This window comes from Bombus huntii, chromosome 16 (assembly GCF_024542735.1).
Source record: "Bombus huntii isolate Logan2020A chromosome 16, iyBomHunt1.1, whole genome shotgun sequence".
In the NCBI taxonomy this organism is placed as follows: Eukaryota; Metazoa; Arthropoda; class Insecta; order Hymenoptera; family Apidae; genus Bombus; species Bombus huntii.
The window spans coordinates 2,709,957-2,736,349 of record NC_066253.1 but is presented as its reverse complement, the minus strand read 5'-3'; the positions used below and the strand labels follow the sequence as shown (position 1 = coordinate 2,736,349).

At 31.6% G+C, this 26,393-nt stretch overlaps 5 protein-coding genes across 7 annotated transcripts; 3 read left to right on the top strand and 2 right to left on the bottom strand.

Moving 5' to 3' along the window:
- Positions 1 to 368: 368 nt before the first annotated feature.
- On the bottom strand, positions 369 to 17,808 carry LOC126874613 (alanine aminotransferase 1). Of its 3 annotated transcripts, XM_050636863.1 has the most exons (7): positions 17,498 to 17,808; positions 10,615 to 10,941; positions 6,680 to 7,101; positions 2,560 to 2,889; positions 1,627 to 2,071; positions 1,240 to 1,508; positions 369 to 1,154 (listed from the first exon to the last, which is right to left on the bottom strand). In XM_050636863.1, exons 3-7 carry the CDS (start codon positions 6,986 to 6,988, stop codon positions 876 to 878), a joined length of 1,632 nt encoding a protein of 543 aa, XP_050492820.1. In that variant the 5' UTR covers positions 6,989 to 7,101; positions 10,615 to 10,941; positions 17,498 to 17,808; the 3' UTR covers positions 369 to 875. The 3 variants fall into 3 exon arrangements, with proteins under 3 accessions (XP_050492820.1, XP_050492819.1, XP_050492821.1); XM_050636862.1 differs by lacking the exons at positions 10,615 to 10,941; positions 17,498 to 17,808 and adding an exon at positions 10,332 to 10,608; XM_050636864.1 differs by lacking the exons at positions 10,615 to 10,941; positions 17,498 to 17,808 and adding an exon at positions 8,334 to 8,466.
- On the top strand, positions 12,980 to 14,522 carry LOC126874617 (MIP18 family protein galla-1). Its single transcript, XM_050636872.1, has 3 exons — positions 12,980 to 13,293; positions 13,639 to 13,902; positions 13,978 to 14,522. The coding sequence occupies exons 1-3, from the start codon at positions 13,140 to 13,142 to the stop codon at positions 14,073 to 14,075; spliced, it is 516 nt and encodes a 171-aa protein (XP_050492829.1). The 5' UTR covers positions 12,980 to 13,139; the 3' UTR covers positions 14,076 to 14,522.
- Positions 17,809 to 18,318: 510 nt separating the features above from the next.
- Positions 18,319 to 22,059, top strand: LOC126874620 (L-selectin). Its single transcript, XM_050636879.1, has 4 exons — positions 18,319 to 21,096; positions 21,179 to 21,373; positions 21,448 to 21,653; positions 21,742 to 22,059. Exons 1-4 carry the CDS (start codon positions 21,003 to 21,005, stop codon positions 21,898 to 21,900), a joined length of 654 nt encoding a protein of 217 aa, XP_050492836.1. The 5' UTR covers positions 18,319 to 21,002; the 3' UTR covers positions 21,901 to 22,059.
- A 232-nt stretch (positions 22,060 to 22,291) lies between these two features.
- On the bottom strand, positions 22,292 to 23,549 carry LOC126874619 (60S ribosomal protein L35). Its single transcript, XM_050636878.1, has 3 exons — positions 23,397 to 23,549; positions 22,840 to 22,976; positions 22,292 to 22,571 (listed from the first exon to the last, which is right to left on the bottom strand). Exons 1-3 carry the CDS (start codon positions 23,397 to 23,399, stop codon positions 22,340 to 22,342), a joined length of 372 nt encoding a protein of 123 aa, XP_050492835.1. The 5' UTR covers positions 23,400 to 23,549; the 3' UTR covers positions 22,292 to 22,339.
- A 158-nt stretch (positions 23,550 to 23,707) lies between these two features.
- On the top strand, positions 23,708 to 25,974 carry LOC126874614 (unconventional prefoldin RPB5 interactor-like protein). Its single transcript, XM_050636865.1, has 6 exons — positions 23,708 to 24,143; positions 24,316 to 24,565; positions 24,648 to 24,794; positions 24,867 to 25,014; positions 25,089 to 25,590; positions 25,683 to 25,974. The coding sequence occupies exons 1-6, from the start codon at positions 24,081 to 24,083 to the stop codon at positions 25,806 to 25,808; spliced, it is 1,236 nt and encodes a 411-aa protein (XP_050492822.1). The 5' UTR covers positions 23,708 to 24,080; the 3' UTR covers positions 25,809 to 25,974.
- The last annotated feature ends 419 nt before the right edge of the window (positions 25,975 to 26,393 follow it).

Here is a 26,393-nt window from a genome sequence, read left to right as displayed (position 1 = left end):
GTCTCATTTAGAATTTTAATATTATGTAACTTTTTATCCGATCAAGATCTTCGATGCGGTCCTTGAAGTCATTTTTACTTATTACGCACGAATTAGACAACTCCAGTGTTTTTCTTACATGTTTTTTGTACTAATGGTGTTCAAAAGCGTGTTGCTATCAATTCATAATAGATTGCGGTTATACGCTGAAAGTAGTGATCATGGTTATTAAATGTTTTTTACGTTTTAATTGAAGTGCATGTGATTTTTTATTAACATCGAGGATCTTGTACAAATGTGAACACATAAGTCTTTTCTGGTGGGTGAATTTCATTGAATGCACGTGCTTTGTACATGGTAGAGACGCGAGAATCATCTTCGCATTCATATATTCTTCAGACAAATCGATAATTATAATTTATTCAAATATAAATTACAATATAATCTGATAATATCGTCATGAATATTATAAAAAACAACGTTTGTTAGTTATCTGCGAGTTATTGTGATATACACGTACAAACACCCACCATACGTTCCAATGATTCTGATAAAAGAAAGCCATCGATTGGTATATCATACAATCTCTTAAACGTAATGATAAATTCACACTATATTTACAAGTATTCGATGAATTGTGAAATCCATCCATATGATATTACATTTACATAAAACCATATATATAATCCCTTTTGTGCCAGATCGATAGCGGATCTAATATAATTTCAAAAATACCCTTTATAATATTTTCTCACTTCAAAATGCAAAGTAATGTACATTTGACCATTCTTTCGAATAAATTCGTGAAAATTTCATGGAAATGTAATACTGATCTCTATATCATAACCCTGACACTTCTAGGATGAAATAAAATGCATAAAAATCCCATAGTATCATTATTTGTACTCTTCGAGGAACCTAATATGGAACTGTCTCAGATTCTCGAGCATTGTATTTATTTTCTCCTTCTGTGGCAAGATTGTCGTCCTGAAGTGATATGTTCCAGGTCGCTGTCCAAAACCGGAACCTGGTATCACGCATATTCCGGTGGACTCCAAGAGTTTGAAGGCATAAAAAACATCAGGCTGTTGACCTTCCTTTTCTGCTGCTTGTATGGCTCTTTTTGGCAAATCGATTCGTGGGAATACATACATTGCACCCATAGCTGGATTAACCTGTAAAAGATTGGAATTTAATTAATGATTGAGTGCTAATAAATGATGTCTGACACAGCTCTTATAATAAATTTTTAGAAAGTACCTTAAAACCTGGAATACTATTCAATGTATCAACCACTAATTGAGATCTTTCTGCTAAAGAGCGTAAGGTTTCCTCCTTTTCCTTTTGAAACAATTTGTAGGATGGCTCGTTTGGTTTTGGAGGATTCACCACAACATCCATTACTACCTGACCAAGAACAGTAGGACACAACATTGCTGAGATCGATTTTAACAGTATTGCCATTACTTTGGGATCCATGTTGATAATTTCCCCGTACCCGCCGCGGATTCCACATTCTCCCATATAACCTGCAACATACATAAAAGAATTAGTATCTACTCCTATAACATTCCATTTGGAAAGTAATAAATACTTATAACTAGCTATTGAAGTAGAACATAAACTTGATCTCAAATTAAAATATACCTTTGGACACAGACATGAAGGAAGCCAGCTCCATTTTACAGTAAGGTTCTCCCATCTCCATCATTACCTTCTTAAACGAGTGGAAAGCACTGTCCTTATCATAAACATTATCCTGATAAACTTCATCAGCCAATAGGAATAAATGGTTTTTATACGCAAATCTGATGACGTCCTCGATATTAGTTCGTGTAAGAACTTGTCCAGTCGGATTACCAGGATTTATTACGACTAGCACACGAGGATTACACGACCTCCTTGACTCGTTTAGTGCTCTATCTAATTCAGAAATATCCAATCCCCACTTGTTCTCCTCGTTCAGATAGTAACCAATTTGAGTCAAGCCAAATTCAGCCAAAGTGGCAGAGTATAAAGGGTACTGTGGAATTGGGATCATCACTCCAGATGGTTTACCATCTAGTTTCTCATTGAACAGTTTCAAGAAAGACTGTAACATAAATGCAACAATAACATGGATTATTCATATATCAAGCTGAAAATCACAGAATAATCAGGACTTTTAGTTTGAATATTTGTTAATGAATTCTGAATGCTTCTTCAAAACTTGTTGTTATGAAGTGTAGATATTGTATTGAATTAGAATATGTGATCTTTAATCATTTGGAATAATATTGATGTTTTAGAACTATAAGATCATTAAACGGAATGCAACTTCTTCATTCAATTCTGCTTTTTTGTTCAGCAATAAGGTTTTAAAAATATGTGATATACTACTCATTTACAAATGTTCAAAATTAGCTTGTCTAAATGTCTGTTATCATCATTACAGCTTGCTAATCTGACTCATAATTTTGAAATACCATAATATTATAAGATAATAAAATCATTGTTATTGCTTAACGTTTTAATTTACGACCTTGTTGTATTGCTTCTATAGTGCTTAACAATATATTACAATAGAAATAATCTGCACACTTTGATTCCGTCCGAGGCGCCGTTCGAGAGGATGATGTTATGGTAATCGGAGGGAATTCCATCACGATCTTGAATGTATTGAGCAACATGTTTCCGGATGATCTCGATTCCTGCCGATTCAGAATAAGAGCCAACGCTGCCTCCTTTACATTGGCACAATATGGTCTTGGCTCGTTCCTTCACATCCTCGGGATAGCTAGGATCATCGAGAAGGCTCGGCGACACCGTCAAGGTCAGTACTTGTCTCAAGAAGGTGATGGGCTGTTGCCCCATGGCGTGTGCATCCCCCACGTTCGCTTTTATCACCTCCTTGAACGGTTTCTTGGCTCCCTGAAAAAAATAGCGTATTGATAATTTAATTTTACTATATTTTTATATTTACTAATATAGAGTATATCTTTAATGGGCTTTATTACAGATATTTCATAATCACATTTTTTGTATACGAATAAATTTGTGTATAAATTTGGATATAATTAAAATAGTGCTTATGTAACTAATGTAACATATTTACATTAAATACTTTTAAATTATATTATAGAATTCTGTTTTTTTTAAATATTATATTAGACATTAACTAATAACATATTTGTGTTACACAATGTGAGCATCACATTTCGATCTTTTTATAATATTAATATCTTTAAATCACTATAATTCTTTTATTTGGGATTTTACTAAAATCATATTTTTTAAATATGGTGCCTCTCTTTCCTATTTTTAGAGTTTACGATATATAAGTGATAACAACTATAACGTATGTAAAATTGAAGTAAGTTTACAATACATATCTCATTATTTTTATTATAAATTATATTTAGTCTGTCGATCTAGCAAGGTGAATACTTATCATGAGCGCGAATATCGGATTTTCCGAGATACTTCCAGCTTTTATTAGATCATAAATAAACCATTCTTTCACTTCATGTGAAGGATATATTTTTTTTTTGATATTCTTGCCTTATCCACATATTGCTTAGCTTTAAAGTAATTCAGCTCAATCGAATAAGCAAACAATTACGCAATACAGCGTGATTCATAACACACATACAGAACAATAACCACATGTGTATGTGTATAGTACAATCAAGTATAAAAGATCTAAAAAGAATAAAAAGGTGCTAAATCTAAGACAAGTAAAATTCTAATTCTGATAAAGCTGAATTGCAGTTCAATCAGTATTTAATTCAATTTATGATCCACTTCTTTTTATAAATTTTACTCGTAAATTTACAAATAGTAAAATTTTCCCTCAAAAATAAGAATTTCGTAATTTAGTTTTTTTTTTTTTTGAAGTTTTTTATTAAGGTTTTTATGGTCCGATAATAGCATTGGGGAAATTGGGCAATCGTTTCACTTACAACTATAATCTAAACTATGACGTACATTAAACACTTTCGTTGGCACTACTCCCTCTTCGTGACTCACAGTAATTTCACAAATCCAAGGTAGCATTGCGGACTATTTAACACAAAAGTCACGTATCGCATTTTCCAAAACGAATTCAATATCGTGAAAATTATGTTTATCCATAGAGATATATACATTATTCATAAACAAAGCACACACATACGATATAATGCTTAGACCATTCATAAATAGTAGTCATTAGTCATTCATAATCACTTGAACTTGAATATTAAAAACATTTGAACGTTTAAAATTCATAAAACATTCAAAAATTTGATTTCTTTATTGAAATGTTAATATATAAATTTTCATGTCTATTGTTATACAAAATACGAAATTTTTTGTATAATAAGAATGTACTAGAAATTTGGAATAATATTGTGAGCTTTCATATAAGGTAACATGTAACAGAACACATGTAACACAAGCTATGCTAGCCAGACGAAGGCTGTTACATGCGCACAATATGTTTATGTCCTTTTTTCACAGTTTATGGTATCAAATTGCATGGTCAAACAACAGGCTAGTTAAACGGCTCCTGTTACTAAGCTCGTTTTGGATACAGCCACTTGTCCGTAACATCTGGCCTATTGGATGCATCAACGAAATTGTTTTCAGTGACGATTTATCATAATAAATTGAAACATTCATAGTTCTTAAGCGACTTGAAATTTGGGAATCGTAAATATAATATTTAATAATTGTATACTATGCACAATAAATGCATACGCTATTTCTATATTTATTATTTTGCTATAAATATTGAATAAAGTATACGTTATGTTTTACAAGTATGTTTATAGTATACGCCATTCCTACACTCATAGCTTTAATTGTTGATTCATAATGTAAATTATCTTCGTTTTTCCTGTGTTATAAATGTAGTATGTATCGATTGGTTTGCTTTGATAGCGGCGCAATAAAAAAAATTCCAAATTTGGTTTTATTGAATAGGAGGTCTCCATTCTATTTTTATTCTCATCATGTAAAACGTTATATTTATAATTCCATCAGTTTTGCGTTAGAGAGCACAATTATTACTTATGCCACTATCAAGATGGGTTCAGTATTACGACACTGATTCATCTTCAATTGTTTTGTGATGCTACAAGTAGGAGATTGCAGTACTTTTACGAATAATGGCATATCATGTTAAATCAACTTTACAATGTTATTGAAATGACTCACGAAGATACCTTTGTAAAATTTTAAAATACCACTCCTTTAATGCTTACATTTCTTGTGTTAAGCCGTTACCAAAGCAAAGCTACAATATGTAAATATGTAACGTTATAATGTTAGAAATAATTCGAATTCATGGAATTTTATTTCGAAGTTATTGAAGAATTTTGTCGTGCACGTAACAATACTTGTCATTTCAGGATACGTTTATACAGTTTATGCTAATTGACGCCAATTGAAACACTATTTTTAGTTGCTTTTACTTTGAATTAATCCTCAGCGACAGGTGGTTCCAACATCATTCAGAATCAATGAAACTTATACATTTTTATTTAATTTCCATTATTTAAAAACAAAATTTCTCTTAAATTAAATTATAACTTTTTTAAATGGATAAAAGCATTATATTTAATGAAAAATATTAAAAAGTTTATGTATCACTAAATTTATATTTAAAAAGATAGTAACAGCAGTATATTTCCTGAAAAGCCATGTCAAAATATACTGAATTAACTTCTTTAAATTGCGTTTAATCACAATTTATTTCCTTGCATATATTATCTGATATTATCTAACGTTCTTTCGTCGTTATCAACCTAAGAAAAAAGAAACGGAAAACTTCCAAATGATATACACCATATGTTACGAATATGCATATATACTATATATATCTCATAATGTTTAAAAATCGAAACATAACCTCCATATATAATCACCAACAAATATCTATCACTACCTCAGTACATATTCTATTCTCAAAATTATCTATGTTTTCCTTATTTAATCACGCCATATCCACGCACAGAAAAATAAAAGAACCCACCAAATCACAAATACTATTTTGGAATAGTAACTCTGGAATGGCACACTAATAGTTTTGGAACATATCATATTGGGATTGTTTAGATTTAGTGTGATTTTCACACAATTTAGACATGTAAAAAGATTCTGCAAAATTTCACTAAAATACTTTCAAGTATGTATAATTAAAGGTTATAAAATTCAAATATTCAAAAAAGTTAAAGAATCTTTTTTTTTCTAATACAGTGACTAAAATCTGTATCCTGTTAGAGTAATGGAAGACCTAATACTTTAGTTATGGAATTTAAATGTTAAATAAAAGTGGAAGTATCTTTTCATTTACAGTTGATAATTTTCAACACTATAAGTAACTAAAATTAGTATCCTGTTTAGTGATGAAAGACCCTAATAGTTTAACATTATAAAATTGAAGTCTCCAAAAAAAAAAGCTACAGACAATGCAATTATTTTGCAATACAATGCCCACAACCAGCGTCCAGCTGAAGTGATAAAAAACTGTAATACTTTAAGGTTACAAAGTTGAAATGTTCCAAAAGATTAAAGAACCGTTTCATGTAGAAGTATTTTACGATACCTGTAATCAGGGATCTAAAATCAGTAGCCTGTTGAGGTAACAAAAGACTTTAATGAGGCATTGCAGGATTAAGCGATGGGAACTGGCTACCGAAAGTGGTCAGCTACCTCTCGTCGCACTTCTATACCTTACCTTCTGCAGTTCTTTCTCAATTTCGAGGGCACGTATAAGGAGAGGACCGCGCACCGCATATTCCATTTTCCGGAGATTGATGAAGACATTGTCCTCGGTGAGAACCTTACTACCGGGTGGACCGGTCGCCATGCTGCGACGCAATGTTCTGTCAGAAGCCGGCCGGTGGACTACCGACTCAACAGCCGTCAGACGTGTGAATATTCTACCTCCTGACGTCCCTGGCCCCGCAGAGGTAGTCAGTTGCTCCCACGTCCTAGGCCGACTGCTCGCGATAACAGCGTTCCACCAACGTGCTTGTGGCATCATGTCACCGGTTGGTCCTCCCTCTTTACCTCGCACACAGTTCTATCAGTTGCCGGATTGTTTCCGGTAATTCGCTCAGTGATCGTAGGAGGGAGAATCCGCGCATGCGCTGGATACTAGAAGCAAACGTGAAACGGGTGGAGCTATAAAGTTGCTGGAAGACTTAATTAACGTTTATCTATTGAGCTTTATATGTCACAGCTATCGTTGTACAATTATTGTAATGCTATCGCTAATACTGTAATAATTTTCTATTATAACCATTTGTATTGTAATTCTTTATACTGTATTATGTATTAAATTTAGTTTTTCTGTAATTTTGCTAAATCTCCAGAAGTAATATATATACTGTATTATTCTTACAGAATTAACGTAATTAAAACAAGAAGATACTGGAAGAGATATTGCGGGGTAAAAACGATCAGCAACTAAAGTTAACATTATTGTTGATATTATTTGAAATTTAGGTATTGATTTCTAATATATTTTACTGATTCAATTGTTGCGTTTTAACCCTTACCTAATGTCCTCAATTATATTATCCTTATATTTTTTCATAATTTAGTCTTAAATATTTCAAGATTAAGATTTGTATATGTTAATGTATAAATATTTTTTAAAATCGCATATTAATATTTAACATGGAAGATTAATTTTTACCACTACAATTATAATTGAACAAATAGTGGCAAGAGACAAGCTACTTAATTTACAAACAAGCTAGTAAAAAATTTTAATAGAAAATTGTAAACAATAGAGTTTTAACGAGAGACTTTTATAGTTTAAGGCTTAAGGTTCACAAGGCCTCCACGTTGATGCATACAACCCTTAACGCTTCAATTTATAAACTCACTACATATATATATTAATTCCCCCAACTCTACAATGGATCGTAAAAGTATTCACACTTCGTCTATTCTTCATTACGAACGAATTGCTACTTCTATGAGCGAATGACTGACTTTAATAAGATACACATTACATTGGTTAGGTCTTTTAGCGAAATAAATTTTGTTAAGCGATTCTGATTAACTGTAACAAAAATATTTTAACGAACCTTATCATGGAATTAAAAGTTACACTCAAAAGGGCGTATACGTTTTTAGAACTCACTGTATATAAATAATGGAAGAAATTCTAACAAATTTGAAATAGGTGGGAATATATCTGCACACATATACATGTGTGTATATATATATTTGGATATAACAATGGCGTTACGTAATCGGTATTTTTTCTAACATAACTTGGAATTATATGATGGTGTGTTACTAGCTTTTTGTGTACATATATACACAGTTACAGTAGGTCGTCAAGGTCGTAAATAGGGAAACGTTATGCAACTTACGGGAGCCTTTTAATTAAGTGAACACCTGTTAATCGAATTTTCAGATCGAACTACGCCAAATCTCAGTGAAATTACTGCACACGCGCGTTAGATGAAATGAAATTGTTATATTGGAATCAGGGACGTGCGAATTGAACAATGAAAAATATTTCGCCCCCCCCCATCTTACATTGACATAATGCACATTTCATTAATAAATTAAATAAAACAATATTTTCTTCATAAGTAATATTATCAATTATGGAACAAATTTTCCTATCGCTTTTGGTGGCGTGTTAGGGGATTATTTAGTGAAGAATGTAATCGACGCGACATCTGACGTTCTACCGTATCAAAGAAATCGAACGTCGGATATTTGCATTCTCAATGGATAATACTATTATTGAATGATTTAAGTTGCCAATAAATTACATATAATTAAAAGATCAAGCTAGTAGTATACAATGTAACAAATCTTTATCTATATAAATAGCTTATTTGAATATTTGAATTTTCATTTGAATATTCAATATTATTACAAAACATAAATAATTTATACGCATAATATTTAAATTTTGCAATTCAATTAATGTTATTTTAAAAGAAAAAATTCTCTCTCACTGAAATTTTCATACTAGGTAAAATAAATATTATAAAAATATTAGGAGTGTGATTTTAATTTTAGTTGAAGATAATTGCTATATAATCCAGTCATTTAAGATATATACGACTTTCAATTTCTTCACTAACGAGAAAAAATAAATGACACAGCAAAAAGATATTCCTTATCATTCTCGTTATCTTTTGCACGATTGCACTTAATGGAAAGCACGTCAGTATCTTTCCTTGTTTACGTCGCTAAGTGGGTGGCACTAGGACTAGAGATAAAAGTACTATTTTTATCGATCGAAGTGGTCAATATGTCTCTCTCAATGCAAAAAGCAATGTTTCTATTTTCTGACTTCTTTATCGAGTTTCTACCTCTGTATTAATTAACTCTAGCTATATCTAGATACATGAAATTTTTCTATTTTATTAACTAATAAATTTTGTTTAAAAATAAGTAATAAATGAAATAATCTAAAAAATTTTTAATGAATTACTCTGATTCGTGATACTCGATCGAAATTTTGCAATGGAAGACTATTGCAATTACTTATGGACACCAATCGACTGACCTTGAGTAAAATCTTTATTTTCGCTGTAACGTTAATCGATAAGCTTAAACTCTTTCGATTAATCCTTTCCGAGCCATATTCCCTATTTACAGAAATACAATCTAGGTCTAGATGGTTAATCATATTAATATTAATTCAATAGTTTTTCTTTAAATCAAGATTTAAAGTTCGTTTTCCTTATAAGTGAACTGAAAATTGGCGCATTACGTCATTTTCAAGGAACTACGGCCCCTGATTGCAAGGACAAATAGAAAGCAAAGTAAATAGGTCGTCACTCAACGAAAGCAAGAACTGATATGACGACGCGGTTAAAATATTTTCTATTTATGTTCAATTGTCTCAGTTCTACTCAAATAGAAAACCAAGTTACTAAATTTAACTCTTAATATGCATTTACACGAGCAAAGAAGAAAAAGAAATATGAGAGAAATAATCGATTAATTAACAGTAAATCACGATGAGTCTTTTTCACCTGATCCTACAGTCGTGTGGCGTACTTTCACGCAAGCAAAATCGTCGTATTAATTAACACTATTTTACATGTCTTCTATCGTGTAAACGCTTCTACTTTCTCCGAAATATCTTTGATTACAGTTACTTGGCGTTCCAGAGTGATAGATATCAGCCACTCAAAGCAACCAGATTCATTATACTCCTCATAGGAAGAGGATCATACAAAATGTACTCTATCACATCTGATAAAACATTTCATAATTAACCACAAGAATAACAAAGAATAATAGAAATAATAAATTTAAAAAAACGCAATAACTTAAAGAGTAAAACTTCACTATACATATAGGGTTCTTTGTCCAAAATAAAAATTCCAAACAATTCTTACCTAGTTAGAAGTTAGAACAGCCAACAGTGTCTTGGTCGGAACCACCAGGCCAACACACTCGGTGGAACGGTTACTAGCCTCCTAACGCAAGTATGCTTTGGTTCTAATGTTCCAAGCCAGTCAACTCACGTTGGACCACCGCCTTCGAGATGGATATCACGAGTCTAGCTTTTAAGTTTCATGCTTTATCGCGGATAGTGGATTAAACAGGAGGATCTCGGGGCTCTCTAGAAAGCTTTCCTTACGCATTCCTCGCCCGACATGCGTTGCACCGTTCTCTCACCTTAAAACCTCATTCGGTCAGCCGGAATGAATGCGTTTATCAGTTTTACGGAGGGCCCAGACGCGACCGCCGTTAACTTCCACGAATTCGCCAGTGTTCCTCGCCGGTGGTGATACTCCAACACGTTCCTCTCTGCGTGCTCTCGCTGCGGAACGGAGCGTGCGCAAGATGCAACGCCCGAGATGAACGCAAACTCTTTCCCTTTGGCGCAAATCGGAACATAGGTTATGTTATTTGCCGTTGCAGGGGGGTCGCGATCTTTGTACTATGAACTTTCGTCGTTATGCGCCATCCCGCGCTTCACTTCCATTCAGCAGATGAGATTCACTAGAGGTGAAAGGATATATATTAGAGGGAGATCATAAAGCGAGTTGAGATAATAGGGAGAGTGTAGATGCTTATGCATTCGTAGTGCATGAACATCCGTCTAATGCTTAAAGATAAACATGCTAAGTCCGCTTTTGTTAATTTTCTAACCCCCAATTCATAGATAAACATGATTGATGACATATTGAAAGTTAAAAATTAATTTGAACAGATGAACGAAGTTGAAAGTTTATTTGAAAATTAACATAATATAAAGAGCGCTTTTTATAATATTTAGTAGATAAAACAAGTTTCTGTTGAGATTCTGCTTTTATAATCGCATTCTCAAAAATATGAATTTGCATAAAAATTCGCTGTTTATTCATAAGAGTCAAACTGCGTTATCTCATGCAAGGTCGCTCAAGGTTGTAGAGCGTTAAAATTTGACATTAAGAAATAATTCGTATCTTGGATACAAGTAAACTTAGATAGTATAATTCATGATTAGACTATCAAAAATGGCTTACATCCTATAAGATAAAAAGTATAACGTTCTACTTAAAAAGCTAAGTGGAGCTAAAATCCTTAGCACAATTTACGAATTAACTTTTTTCGCCTAATAATTATTTTTTAATTAGTTACACTGTTATTTATGCTTAGATTATTTATAAAACAAATTTCTGCTTAAGTTCTTCATAAAAATATAAATTTGCATAAATATCCGCAGCCTATGTATGATGAATTAAATTTTTTATTGTGAAAGTTCTTCCATCTTATTTTAAATCCTCATAATCTTTTATGGGATATAAAAGAATCTTGGCATCTGGATACGTATAGTATAATGTCTTTTTGCATTATTTATGACAATGACGAACGAGGCACGCGTATAGTATGATAATAAGGAAGGGAAATTTCTTTTTCACCCGAAGTTACATAGAACTTGTTTGTTCGGTTAGAACGTACAACAATATGTTAATTTCTATGTCCTTTATATATATATATATATATATATAGAATATATATATAGATAGATATTCTAGATATATCTAGTAATATCTAGATATTATATATATAGATATATATATAGATATATATAGAATATATATATATATATAGAAATGACTATATTAGACAGGTGTTTAGAAATCACAAACAACAACAAAACAAACAAATTATATGTATTTATAGTACTGATACTAGGAAGTGAAAATAAATAAATTAACACGCGGCTAAAAAACATCGACATAGAATTCGGGATTATGTTCTCGTATTATACGATAATTTGTTAACGATCTATAAATTATTTTATATATTAAATATTCCAAGAAGTATTGCATTTTGAATATTTTATGTATGTTTGCATAATATGTGCATTCTGTACATTTTGTATTTTCCAATAATGTATAAATATTCGCATTCTAATAATACTACGATTGAACAAGTAAGTAATTATAATCAGTAAATCTGACAAGTAAATTACACCAAAACAATAGGGTGATTATTTTTGCTTTTTGAGACAAAATCAGATTTTAAAAATAACTTGCAGGGCTGTTTTAGTTATACTGAATATCAACAGATAGCGTACAAATCGACATAAAATTACAAATTAAGTATGACAGCTTGGATTAATAAAGTTAAATTATTATAATCTGGAATTGTCCTTGGATAATATCAGATTACAATTGATGTAACATGATTATATATCATAAAATTTCGATCATATATTATAATTATGCCTACCATATTTATATTCTACGAAAATACGAACAATATGTTAAAATTTATGTAATATCTAAATAAAATAAAACATACGGCTCTGTACGAGGTCTAATAAGTTTTACATTAATAAATTTGCAATAATCTAATGTTACACACATTTAAAAACTTTAGACTTTCAATTCATTTACCTTTCCAAAATCATCCGTTCGCATATTGCATCTAACCTCCATGATCTTCGTATTATTCAATAATACTCGCATTAATTATAATTTTTTTTTCGAATTGTTTTCCTTTTGAATTGGAATATAATTTGGTATAACAAACTTGGAACGGGAAGGTTGTTCATCATTGAACTTCAGCGCCACGATGACGCACTTACTATGCGTTCTGCAAGTTGTTGACCAGAGGTTAGGTCCACTGTAATATCCAGTCATAACATAAATAAATTCTAATGATGCATCGTTGACTGTTACAAGTGACAAGGGGGGAACGGGGCAAGAATGTTGTCATTTTTACGAAAAATTTCTCTGGGGGGAAAGATAAGAGATGGTGTGCCGACGAGCGACGAAATGGAGGCTGTTGAAGGATATCTGGATGCGAAAAACCAAAGTTTGATCTCGCAGTCTGACACTGAGCTAAAGGAGTCCGTTTATGGCAAGTTCATATTATAAATCGAATATAAATAGAATTCTCATTGAATCAACTTATTATATTGCTTATTAATAACAGTTTCTATAGAAACCCTTGTTTAACCAATAGTCGTAAACAAGTTAGTAACAGTACACCTATTTAATGACTAAAAATTTTGCTAAAAATTTTGCTAAAAATTAAGCATCATTGACATTACATATTTCGTACCTGCAGTTGTATAAATTTCACTTATAAAGTTTTTTTTTGTTTTTTTTTAATTAATCAGAAGATGGGTAATATATTTTAATGCAAAAGGATTCACTAGCAATCCATTTATTTTATCAAAACTTACGAAACTTAAAATCACAGATTTGTTAAGGACAATCAAGGATCCAGAGAAACCACAAACGTTGGAGCAATTGGACGTTGTTTATGAAGACTGTGTTGAGATTTTGAGGCAAACTCCCAAAGGAGTTTCTGTAATTCGTATTGAATTCAATCCAACAGTGCCCCATTGTTCTCTGGCAACATTGATTGGTTTATGTATTAGAGTGAAACTAGAACGTCATTTAGTAGCCCTTTTTAAACTAGATATATACATTAGGAAAGGTGCACACTCTACAGAACAAGAAAGTGAGTACAATCAATCATTCCATATATAACAATTACCAATTTATCTTAATGTATATTAAATGTTTTACATTTCAGTAAATAAACAAATAAACGATAAGGAAAGAATTGCAGCTGCCATGGAAAATCCTAACTTGAGAGAATTGGTAGAGAAATGTATTCAAGAAGAAGAGTGAAAGCCTAGCTTTTTTGTGGTGCATGGGTTTCATTAGGTTCAATACTGCTCATCTATAATGGGTTATCTTCATACAATATTAGTATATATAATGAGGAAGACACAAACACAACCTTTACTTTAGTGCAAGAGAATGTATTAAAAGAACACATTTACTGAGAATTCTAGTGTATATAAATACAATTTTATATTTAATTGTACAAAGTTAATTATGCTATAAATATATGTATAGCACGGTTCTGTAGTTACTCTAAATGTGACATTTTATACACATATTTCAAATCTTGAATAGAAATCAATTACTATAAGTTCAATTGTACATATACTCGATATAAAAACGTTTTTTATTCAACAACCAATTTCCATTGGTAATACGATATTATAATAACAATACTAAAAGTGATTCAAATTGTTGTAAATTCTGTAGTAAATATACTTTGTATAAGAATTCCTTCCACTTTATTCAACAATTGATTCCCATTATCTTCTATTACTAAAAATAATCAAAATAGTCCAAATATTATAAAAATTCCTATAAATTCAATAGCAAATATACTTTTTTTCATTTAAAAACAAATTTCCAATATATTCTAATGCTAAAAATAATCCAAATATCCTGCTCATTGTAAATATATTTGAAAATATTCTTCCTCTATTCAAAAATCAACTCCTAGAATTGGAAACAATTCAAGTATAAAGATAATCCAAATGTGACAAGAATTCCTATAAATTGCAAACATCCTTGGTTCACCATTCTTTCTTCATTAAAAAATCATAATAATACTAGAAGTAATCCAAATAGCAATAGATACGTTCATCAATGAAACCTAACGAGTCTGAGCAAAGCTAAACAGCGGAAGGACAATTCCTTAAGGAGAATCCAATTACCAGCTACGGATTGCAACGCGAGAAAAACGAATTCTAGCTCCGAAAGAGTTCGAGGAAGCTCACACGAGTAACGGGCAAGAGGGAAGCGACCGGTGAGAGGTGCCGGGACAAGATGGGAATTATCCAGGGCCCCTTTCAGGCCCCCGGAGATGCTCCCCAGACACACTCGAGTGGGAAGAATCTGGGTTACTCGAGCCAGAAGGGAATGTGGGCCGGCTATATACCGGTTGCTTGCTCGTACATCGCAGTTCATTCTTCTTTCTCGTCGCGATCGACAAGTCGTAGACGAGCTTAAGTACGTTCCCCATTGGCCTAAGCGAAACCAAACTAATACCAATCTATATATACGAAAGAAGTTCTAGTTATACTCTTTCGTATCTTAGTACCTTTATTGACAATTTACTCCTGTCATTGACTTTTTGGGTAGAAGATCGTCAAGGGTGAACAAAGGTCAACAAAGTGTCCAGAGGAAGATTCCCTTTAGGTAAGTGCACCTGGAGAAATCGAAAGCGACTTCATGAATCGAACGGTCGCGTTGCTTGACCCGCGCTATGACTCTTCGAGCTTTCTCTTCGATGGTCCTATCTTCTAACTGATTTTCGCGCGTTTCATCGCGCGCATTATGCCCGCAGTAATGGTACGTGATGGTTCATTGCGAGTTCAACTATCATCGATTCTCATTGCTTTCACCTTTTAATAAAAATCTTGGTGAATGTATCGTCCCATGTATTTAAAATGTCACTGAATTGTAAAATAAAGTCAATGAAATTCTAAAATTTTGAACGTATATAAATTGAAAATAGTATTGTAGAATTTATGCAATATAGCAAATAAGTAGCATAGTAAAAATAAGATAAAATAATTGTAGTAAAATTATAGTTCGATAAATTCATTTTAACTAATTACTAAATAATCAATTAGTATGTGATTGTTTAGAATTTAGAATTTTCGAGATTCTAATAATGACGTTTCAAAATTTAAATTTTTCATTTAAAAGAGTTCCAATGTTATGATAATAAAAATATAAGTTTTATCGCTAAGTAATGACATAATAAATGATTATTTAATAAAAAAAAAATAAAAATTATTTTTTGTCATAATATAAAATTTTGGGGAGAGAAATTTGAACAGATTTGATGCGCCATTGTTCGAACCTCGAAATATGTTAGGTTAGCTAATAATAAGATATTATTTACCAAAATTGTCGTGGAAAATTTTTGTGTGATATTACGTAATGAAATTAGCAAAGCCCAATTTGCGATTCAGTTCTTTGTTTCGATATCAAATTAAAGCCTCCATTTTAGCAAACAAAAGCGTACATAATTGATACCTTCTTAATTAACGACGCACTCTCAATCACCTTTACTTAATGATTTATGCTCAATTAGCTATTTCACAGTTCTTCATACGTGCCTCATGATATTGTTCTCGAACCTTTTAACCAAATTCACACTATGTATGAGATTCCGCTCATTAATTCTCACGCTTTCCATATATGTATGCATAGTTTAAGAACAAGAAATTTAGCTAATAAATACTAATTACATCTTCTTTGTTCTTTGAATTCAGACGTAGAAATCATTAACAAAGAATTTTACTGTTCATCTTTTATTCTCTAAGAAGAAAAATTTCTGCATTATCTTTCGCTATCGTTGCTTGCCTCATCTGAGATTTTAGGTAAACACGTTTGTTTTGAAGATCACTCACTTTCTCTCTGATTCGTGAGAGGCGATGGGGTTTATCTTTGCGAAGGTATATACTTTCCTTGCGTAAGATTTCCACAAGTCTACGCAACGATGCAACTTGTGGAACACGTGAAGTATTACTTCGGCCGAGAATTCATTACGATATCCTCCGTAAAAGGAGAAAAAAGAAGCAAACCAGCTTTTACGCTCGCGATTTCCATCACGAAACCACTTGTCCGACTGAATCGAAGAGAAATTCTCTTCCTCATTGAACACACTAAGCAAAAGTTTCTGAATTAAAGATCAATTTTTTTCCTAAACTAATGCTTCCTTATTGAACCATCCAAAAATGATAGCTTACATAAAAATGTTTTCAAAAATTATTTTTCAAATGTTTAAAAATGCCTTACATAATAATAATGCTTATATTAATAATAGAAGAATATTGTTGAATTACATTATAAATGAATATTTAAATTTTTACCATTTCCATTCTTTAATGTAATTGAAAATAATTAAAAAATGGCAATTAGTCCATCAGAAAGTTGAAAAAATATTATAAGGCAACTTAAAAATTGTTTGATGCATTAACTGTTCATTGTAAATCATTCTAAATTACATTAAAAAATCAATGTTCCAGATACAGCTTTATTTCTTTCTTAATATAATAATTTTAATGTAATTTGAAATAATTGAGAATTTACAATTAATGCACGAACAAATTTAAATCATTGTAAATTACATTAAGAAAAAAAAATAAAGATGTAAATGGAACAGGTGTCACCGGTGACCCACATGTCATCAAGAACGCATTTGCATAAGCATGATTTTAACACACAAGTGAGAATACCTCTGCGTATGTTGACGTTGAATATATGGGCACCCATCGATGAATCCATAATTTCGTTCGACATACAGTATACATATACTACCAAAAATTCATGCACAAACGAAACATGTCACAAAGAAATAGAACACGGATGAAGTAACGATCCTCGATCGATCTGGATCGGGCGAAAGTCGAAATTGAAGCGGCACCGATTTTCTTTATCCTCTTTCTTTATTACTCCGTCGAACGCATTGGCACGCTCCTGTCTCGTTTTTGTATCGTTGTACTCGTCCCGAATACGCGTATGCAGCGGGCTTACAGACAGACGAGGAGCCGTTAAGAAAGACGTAGAGCACACAGACGACCACGTAAACCGGACGATATAAAGCCGGCCAGATAACGGTTCCACGAGCACATACGCGGATACAAAATAAAGCCACGATCTCTCCCTCTTTCTCTTCCTCTATTGCCAACGTACTTCTCACCCTTTAACTAGGGATTAACTTACACCTAACCCATAAAATATATAAAAATATTAGACAATAATGCGAAAAATATAACTATAAAAATCTCAATGAAGTTTTTGAAAATATTATCTTGTATTGTTAAATATAAAAGTCGCAAAAAATATTGGCATTGGTATTTATGTATTAAGTACAAACTAGATCCGACTATATATTATATTATTTGAAATGTAGAAGTCGATTAAAAACATTCTTTATTAATGGTATGTATTTTTTGTTACATTTGTTTATGATTAGATAGATCAGTGTGGCAGGAATTGAAAAGTGAAAAATACACATAATATTTAATGTAATATCAAATATCAAATATGTGTATGGTACTCTGAAATAAATCTCTGCTTAGATTTCATTTCTATGCACAGAATGCACACATGAAATATCCAAAGTAAAATAAATATTCTAATAGGTAAAACAAATCTCTGCTAAGGTTTCATTCTTTTTATTGTGTTTATAAAGATATGGATTTCTATGAACATCCTCATAATTAGTAGATTCGTAGAATTTCTTAATCTCTTCGTGACAGGATAACAATAAAATTCTTGCGCAATAGATAAAAAAACATTCTGTCGAAAGTCTCATCCGGTATGTCGAGCCCGTTTAACACCTTGCTTCCGGAGAATCCTCAACGAAAGCGTAGGGTCGTTTAATCGTAAGCCGCAATTGATAAAATGATTCATACATCGGTCACAACTCGTTTCTTCATCTCAAAACTCTAATTAGTGCAGTTCGTAACTTTCACATATAATTATTCTGCTGCTTAGTATTAAAACAGGAGGATTCAAATCTTATGAAGATAATTAAATCTGTGGAAATTCACGAGGAGATGACTGGAATGCCGTATTGCGTCAGATAATCATTGAAATGACTCTTATAATTCAATTAATCAAATATTAGCTCTAACTGAGAATTATGCAAATTTGCAAGACCGGTGACCTTTTAGAAATATATATATTATATGCATTACATGAAACACAGGTTTAAAACAAATCTGAGTATGTACATAGAAACTACAAAATACTTAGAGCAAGTATATATTTCATAGAAATCATAAAAGTATTTAAACAAGCGATTACTTATTATATGTATTAATAAGACTAAATACTTGGGATCATCTTTAACACTTACTATATTTAAAATGATTACACTAATCTTTTACCAAATATATTTTTCCAATAAGTACCTTGAAATTTCATACAACTTCAGATTGATTTCCAATTTTGCCAATACAATCATGGCAATCGTGCCTCATTACAGTCCAAATGAAATTTCAAAATGTAATGTCAATTATGTAATACGCACAATACATACATACATGTGTTCTATGGTAAAAATTGAAAGACTTTTGTGAGCGATTGTACATTAAAATCTTCTGCGGTCGAGGATTGTTTTGTACACGAAGTTTCTTAGTTATTTAGTTTATAATTGAATTATCTCTTCCGGGATAGCATTAGCATTTCTTCAATCCAGGTGAATGACCGCTGACACTAATTTTTAGCGAAAGCCACGCCATTAAGTGCGGAGCTTCATTAAGTCCGCAGCGGCGTGGAATCCTAAATAAGAATCATTGTTATTCAATATGATAATCGAACACGAACTGCTTAACGCAATGGCGGTACATTAACTACTTCAATTATATGAATTATGAAATGGAAAGTACACTGATTGCAAAAGTAAATGTAATTATATTTTAACATGAAAATGAGCAACTTCCTTCTCATTAAGTCATAAACTTCCATCTTAAGGAGTTAATCTTCTTTGAATGGTCGCTTTCCAGTAGATTTTTTGCTGATAAAAAGATTATAAAACGTAGAAACTATTTAATTTTTGTGTATGTATTTTAATCAAAATACCAAATAGCTAATATCGGTATTATGCAAGATAGAGATCACATCTGCTACATTCTCAAATTTCTAAACAGATCATATTTCTGCTTACTATACAGGGTAAATATTATATCAGTAATTAATTAATTCAAAGGAAATGCCGTCGATTACAACGTGATATTAGATCTGCCATTAGAAACCAATAGTGCCTCTGTATTAAAACAGAAATGGCTACACGTATATGTATATGTGCAAAATGAAAACAGGAGACTGTAATAAAGATGATTAACGGCATTGCGTTTGAATTACCTGTGCAATTTAAATCACATTATTTGAATGTAGCGCAACTTTTGAATTCTTTCAAAACCACCCAAAGTAACATGGTAATTATCAAATTAACTTTGATTCTGTAGAAGTTAGATTTAATTCTAGCTAATGCATTTTATGTGTGTAAAACAGAAATCAACCCAATTCCCAGTAGTTTCCATAAAGTGTCGCCAATCTGCATACTTAGAAACTATCGTATTAAGCACAAGGAGTTTGAAGTTCTTATATCTTCTTCTAGTTGTTTGTCAAGTTGTCAGTACAGATAACGATCTCACGATCTTCGTGAAATTATGTTTCTTCGTACTATCTACATTCTAAGAAACATCATCTCTTACGTTACAGAACGTTATTGAGATAATTGCTTCATATTCAGATAGCCAGAGCGGCTATTAATTGCGGATCGTCCGACGTTTTGTTTTGTCGCGAGGACGATTTAGAAAGTTGCAGCAAGGCAATAAAGGCCTCGAGGAAAGTCGGCGGCACGCCACAAAAAAATAAAGACCTGTTGCAAAATCCTCCAGCATTTTTCTCCATCACCGTCGTGAGAGATCCTTTCCTCCTTCGTAGCTCATAATTCACCGTTGAAAAGTCTCCTTTCACCCTCGACAAAGATTCGTTCCCAAGAAACTTTTACTCGCTAGACATCCGACGCTAGAAACCATGTTTTCCTGGAACATTCGCTATCTGTTATTTTTCCATTAAACGAGGTCGCCTCGGATATTGAACTTCTTGAATATAATATCTTTTCTTTAATTGGATGTTAGGCGCTTCTCAAGTAGAAAAATATTTGGATTATTATATCAAGTATAGAGATCTGATTGTTTTTTCTCTTTTTGTCCAGGAGCAACAAATATGAGGGCGATATGGTTTATGTTGGTTCTCGTCGCCGTTGTGGTGAATGCTCAACGCCGACTAGCCCTGCCTGATCCACGAAGCTGTGCTAACCGTAAGTGTTCATTAACCATAATACATCTTATTTTACTATTTTTACTGTAACATAATGAATGATTATTTAAATATTATTTCAGGAGTACGACATGCTACTTATAGGGACGCTAGAGGTGTTGCACATTCATACTTCTTCAGTTGGGAGCACCAACCGACTAGAAGCCTTGAAGTAGACTGGCTAGATTCACGTAATATCTGTCGCAGACACTGTATGGATGCAGTTTCTCTTGAAACGCCACAAGAAAATGAATTTATCAAACAGCGAGTAGCAAGAGGTTAATTATAGAAGAGAATGTTATTCTCATTATGTTTACACTTTGAAGTTTTCTTCATTTCTATCTTTATGTAGGAAATGTAAGGTATATTTGGACATCTGGACGTAAATGCAACTTCAATGGCTGTGATAGGCCAGATCTCCAACCACAAAATATCAATGGATGGTTCTGGTCAGGTTCTGGAGCTAAGATTGGTCCCACCACACAGCGTAACTCTGGAGATTGGAGTCACACTGGTGGATATGGCCAAGCACAACCTGATAATCGTGAAGCTGCTCAGGTAATTTATTTTTGTATTTTCTTTTTTTTAATTTTTTCTTTTGTTCTCCGTTTTTGATAGTTTCATAATACATGGAATTATGTTACAGGGTAACGACGAGTCTTGTTTGTCGATCCTGAATAACTTCTACAATGACGGTATCAAATGGCACGACGTAGCCTGCCATCATAGGAAACCATTTGTCTGCGAAGACAGCGACGAACTTTTGAATTTCGTGCTTTCCAGAAACCCTGGCATTCGCCTTTAAAAGCTTCTTTTTATAGCTTCTGTGAATTCTTGAATGTTCAGTACCTAAGATCTCTTGATCAACCAAGAATAGCAAGGAACTTTTCTATTTCTTGACTTTTAATTTATATGTCATTATGTATCCATTATAATTAAAAACTAAATTAAATCTCTTCATTCATTCACAATTATATTCTAATGAATTTATATCCTTGAAATCAATTAAATCAATTGAATTAAAATTTTATCAATTAGATATTAAACAATCAAGAATTGCATTAGATTTAGATTAACTAGAAGCTGCATATATCTAAGTTTAACTTTTGTACCCTTTTTCTATACAAAATAAAAAGCATTTGCCAATAAGTTTAAAATTGTCTCTTTTTGTCCTTAAATCTTGAAAAGTAACACAGTTTTGAATTTTTAAAAAACCTTTATTTTATCCTGTAGTACCACGCAATTTACACCTTTATAGCATATTTCCTTACAGGGAAAGCGTATAGTTTACGCATTTCTTTCACAGTCTTTTTTTTAGCTTGGTGAGGCGTCAAAGCTCTCCTAAGAGCTCTAGTTTTCTTTGGCCTCAGATCCAAAGGCTTGTACTTGTGATTTTTGTACAATAAACGCAAGTTTTCCTTTTGTTTCTGATGCATAATAATGTATACCCTAGCTATTGCCTTCCTCACCACTCGGCTGAAATATAGACAAAACAAAAATAAAAATATTAACTCATTCAAATAATTTTTTAATTGTTTAAAACACTTAATATTACTTTTAAATATATTAATTGAAGATATGAATAAAAACTTTTATTTTCTGTAAAATTGAGTTGAATTATATATATCTGACGAATATAGAAGCTATATTAAATTACTACGTTGACTTTATAGTAATTAAATTTTTAACTAAAATTAAATTTTGAGGTAAAGTAATAAAGGTTTTGTATAAAATATATACATACATTTTCGAAAGTTTAGATGCAGCACCACCAGTAACTTTTGCCACACGAAGATTTGTCAACTCAGTTTTGAGCTCTTCCAGCTGCTTGAGCAACTCATTTTTGTCTTTTGTCCTCAGATCAGTACACTTAACCTTACCCTGAAACGACAACACAACACTGCTCTTTAAATTGCACTTTTACACATTTCGATAATTTCAGCATTCGACACATGTTTCTTTTGATGTTGCTGCTAATGAAAATTTATAATACTTCCCTAATATTGATTGTCAATCGAAACGAAGTAACATTCAATTTAATTAATTAACATGTTCAAAACATAATTAACATACATAAAAACGAGTGATCAAGCGAAAAATTTTTATTTAAAAATAAAATGTTAAATATCTTGTTAATATCTTGAGAGGTTATGCGCACGCTTGTCATCAAACGCGATTCCGTCAACAAAAATGTTACGATATCTTTACAAAAATCGCAATGGAAAATACTGTAATCAAATAACTAAATAACAATTATGAAGGATGTTTTAAATAAAAAGAGATTTCCAACAATTCACTGACCATCTTGCGATTACTCCTCTTCAACGGAAAAAGGAAACAAGGAAGAAGATCATGAACCAATAAGAGACATTACCACGTGTCTCTAGTGAATAAGTATCGTACTGCGATCTTAGCGTCCTCTGTATTTCCTGTATTTTACTATATTTGAATATATTTATACTTCTGTTAAATAAAATAATAATTTTTCTTACTTTTCTTTAAAAAAATAATGAAATTAAGATAAATTTAAGTTATGTTATACACTTAGATTATTACAAAAATTAATATTATATAGTGTAATAACTTTTATACTATCGTTTATACGGTAACATCTTCCACAGTGTTGCAAAGATTTTTCAGATTGTGAATAGGATTTTCTAGGTTATGTTTGAAGAATTAAACAATTTAAAAGAGTATTTTCGATAAAAATTATGGCAATATAAACTGAGATTGAAATGTGATTATGTTAAATGATTTATATAACTGGACAGAATCTATGGATTTGTAGTAATCTATGGATTTAAAATTATTGCAAAATATTAGTACTAATATTAGTATACTTGTCATTATGTTTTCGTATATGTAATATCAGAGTTGATAATACAAAAATGAGTAGCATTATCTTTTGTTTACTGTCAGTAGAGATTTTTAATCATATTTCCTCGTCTTTGAGAAATATTGTTATTTAACCTTTTTAATTTAACGATGAATTTTGAGGACGATACGCAGAAAGTTCGACGTTTACTTTTGGACGAAGCTCTTGCAAAGGTAGATTCTTAAATAAAAATGAAGAAACAAAAGAATTCATTAAACAATTAACTCTTTATTTAACTTGTTCTATCACAAATCTAAAATTAATTATCTTGATAAAATATTTCACAATATAATTCTGTAAATTGCAAATTAATATGTATTTAAAAAATGTGTAATATTTTTTAAGGGAATCCAACAAAATGAGGAACAGTGCAAAATATGGACAACTTACAAGAAGGGTCATCAGAAAGTTGCAGAAACGTTGCAAACTTTCCAGAAGGATTTATATGTAAACTGTATGGTGCCAATTGGAAAACGAGCACTAATGAAAGGCAAATTGATTCACACAAATGAAATACTTGCCTGCTTGGGTGATGGATACTTCGCAAAGTATAGTGCTTCAGGCGCAGCTGCCCTTTGTGAAAGAAGAATACAAAGTATGATCAATATATTGTGAAATAGCAATAATCTATTAATAATTAGAATTTAATGAACGATAGTTGTAAAATTTTCTTCTAGAAGCTGAAGAAATGCTAAAGAACTTAAACAAAGAAAGAGATTTGTATGAAACTAGGATGATGATGATAGAAAACAATCTTTTTGAAGATTATGCTGGTGGAGAAATTGTGGAACATTGGAATGAAGATCAAATTACAGAATGGAAGAGTAATTATTCTCATCTCTTCTTTATGAATAGATTTATATATGTATCTAAATATCCTTTAATTCTTCTTACAGAAAAACACAGAGAAAGGGAAAGAGAGTATCATCAGAAATTAGCCAAACTTAGACAAGAAGACAGGAAAAAGATAGAGACAGAAGATGATTTATTTAATAGGCTTGATCAGCTTGAAATTGAAGAAGAATTAGCAGATGAATTAAATAGGTACATTTATAAACACTCTAATTTCTGAAATTCCTGAAATTTCGAATTTTCTTTAATGTTATTCTCATTAATAGATTAGGAGATAAAGCATATGAACTTTTTGGAGCAGAAGAATTGGAAGAAGGACAATGTTATTATGAATCTGAAAGTTCCTCTAATAGTGAGGAAGAAGAAAAAGAAGATGATTCTAAGGAAGATAACAAACAAGTTCCTGATTCTGATACATATCAACATAAAGTCAAAACTTGTAAAGTTAAGAAATTGGTTTCATTCGCAGAACCAGAAGATCTTTCAAGAAAAGAAAAAGAAAATTTGATGAAAGAAAAGGAGAAAGATTTTGAAGAAGATATTCTTCGGATAGAATTCACTCACTCTAAAAATAAATCGGTTACAAAATCGAATGGAGATTCGATAGAAACACCTGCAGATATTTATAGATTACTTTCTAAACCTAAATCTATATTGAAAAGATCACCAAATGATTTGCCTCCTGAGCAGTCTGCTCCACTAGAATATAGCACAGAAGACGAGGGTGAAGAAAACGAGGACACTGTTAAACCTTCAGTTTATGAAACTGTAATTCATAAAAAATATATACAATCTTTTAATATACAAATCTGCTTTATAATAGTAATATGAAATGATGGAAATATTTTTATAATTTTTAGGTAGTGAAAGATATCAAAGAGAAGAACACGCTAGAAGTTACAAACGGAGCTTTAGAAAAGATGGAAAAGAGTACCAATACTAGGCCTGTTAGTAAATTCAAACGAGAGCGTCAACGAAGACAGTGACATATATAGAATTAAATAATTGTTTTGATATTTTTTTTCAATAACAATTTTTCAAATACTTTATTAATCCAAAGTTATTAATTTTTTATTAGGAATATATAATTATTCAAGAGCATATAATAGTTATTCAATCTGAGGAATATAAAAAGTGTAACTTGAGAATGGATTAATGAAGAAATTATTTTTCATTTTTAACCTTGAGATCTTGATCTATTGTAAATACTCATTTACGATAGGAAATTGCGACATTTTTGTTAGGATACCAATTATTGTGACGATACACTTGGAGAGGCAAATATATATTGTCAACTTTCTATAGTCCATATCCTATAGATAGGATATTGATAGGACCTAATTCAAATTTGGCGCTGTTTGCCTCTATTGTGGTTAGCTAATGATGAATTTCGTAACATAAGTACGTAGTTAGTAATGATCACGTTCTCTTGTTAGGTAAGATTACTTCTATAATTTCGCATAATCTTTCTAAACTTTAATAACCTTAAATAGTGAAAGTGCAGAATAAAACTTTACATGAAAAGGATTATATAATGTTGTGATTTGAACACTCCCTGAAAGAGAGGAATA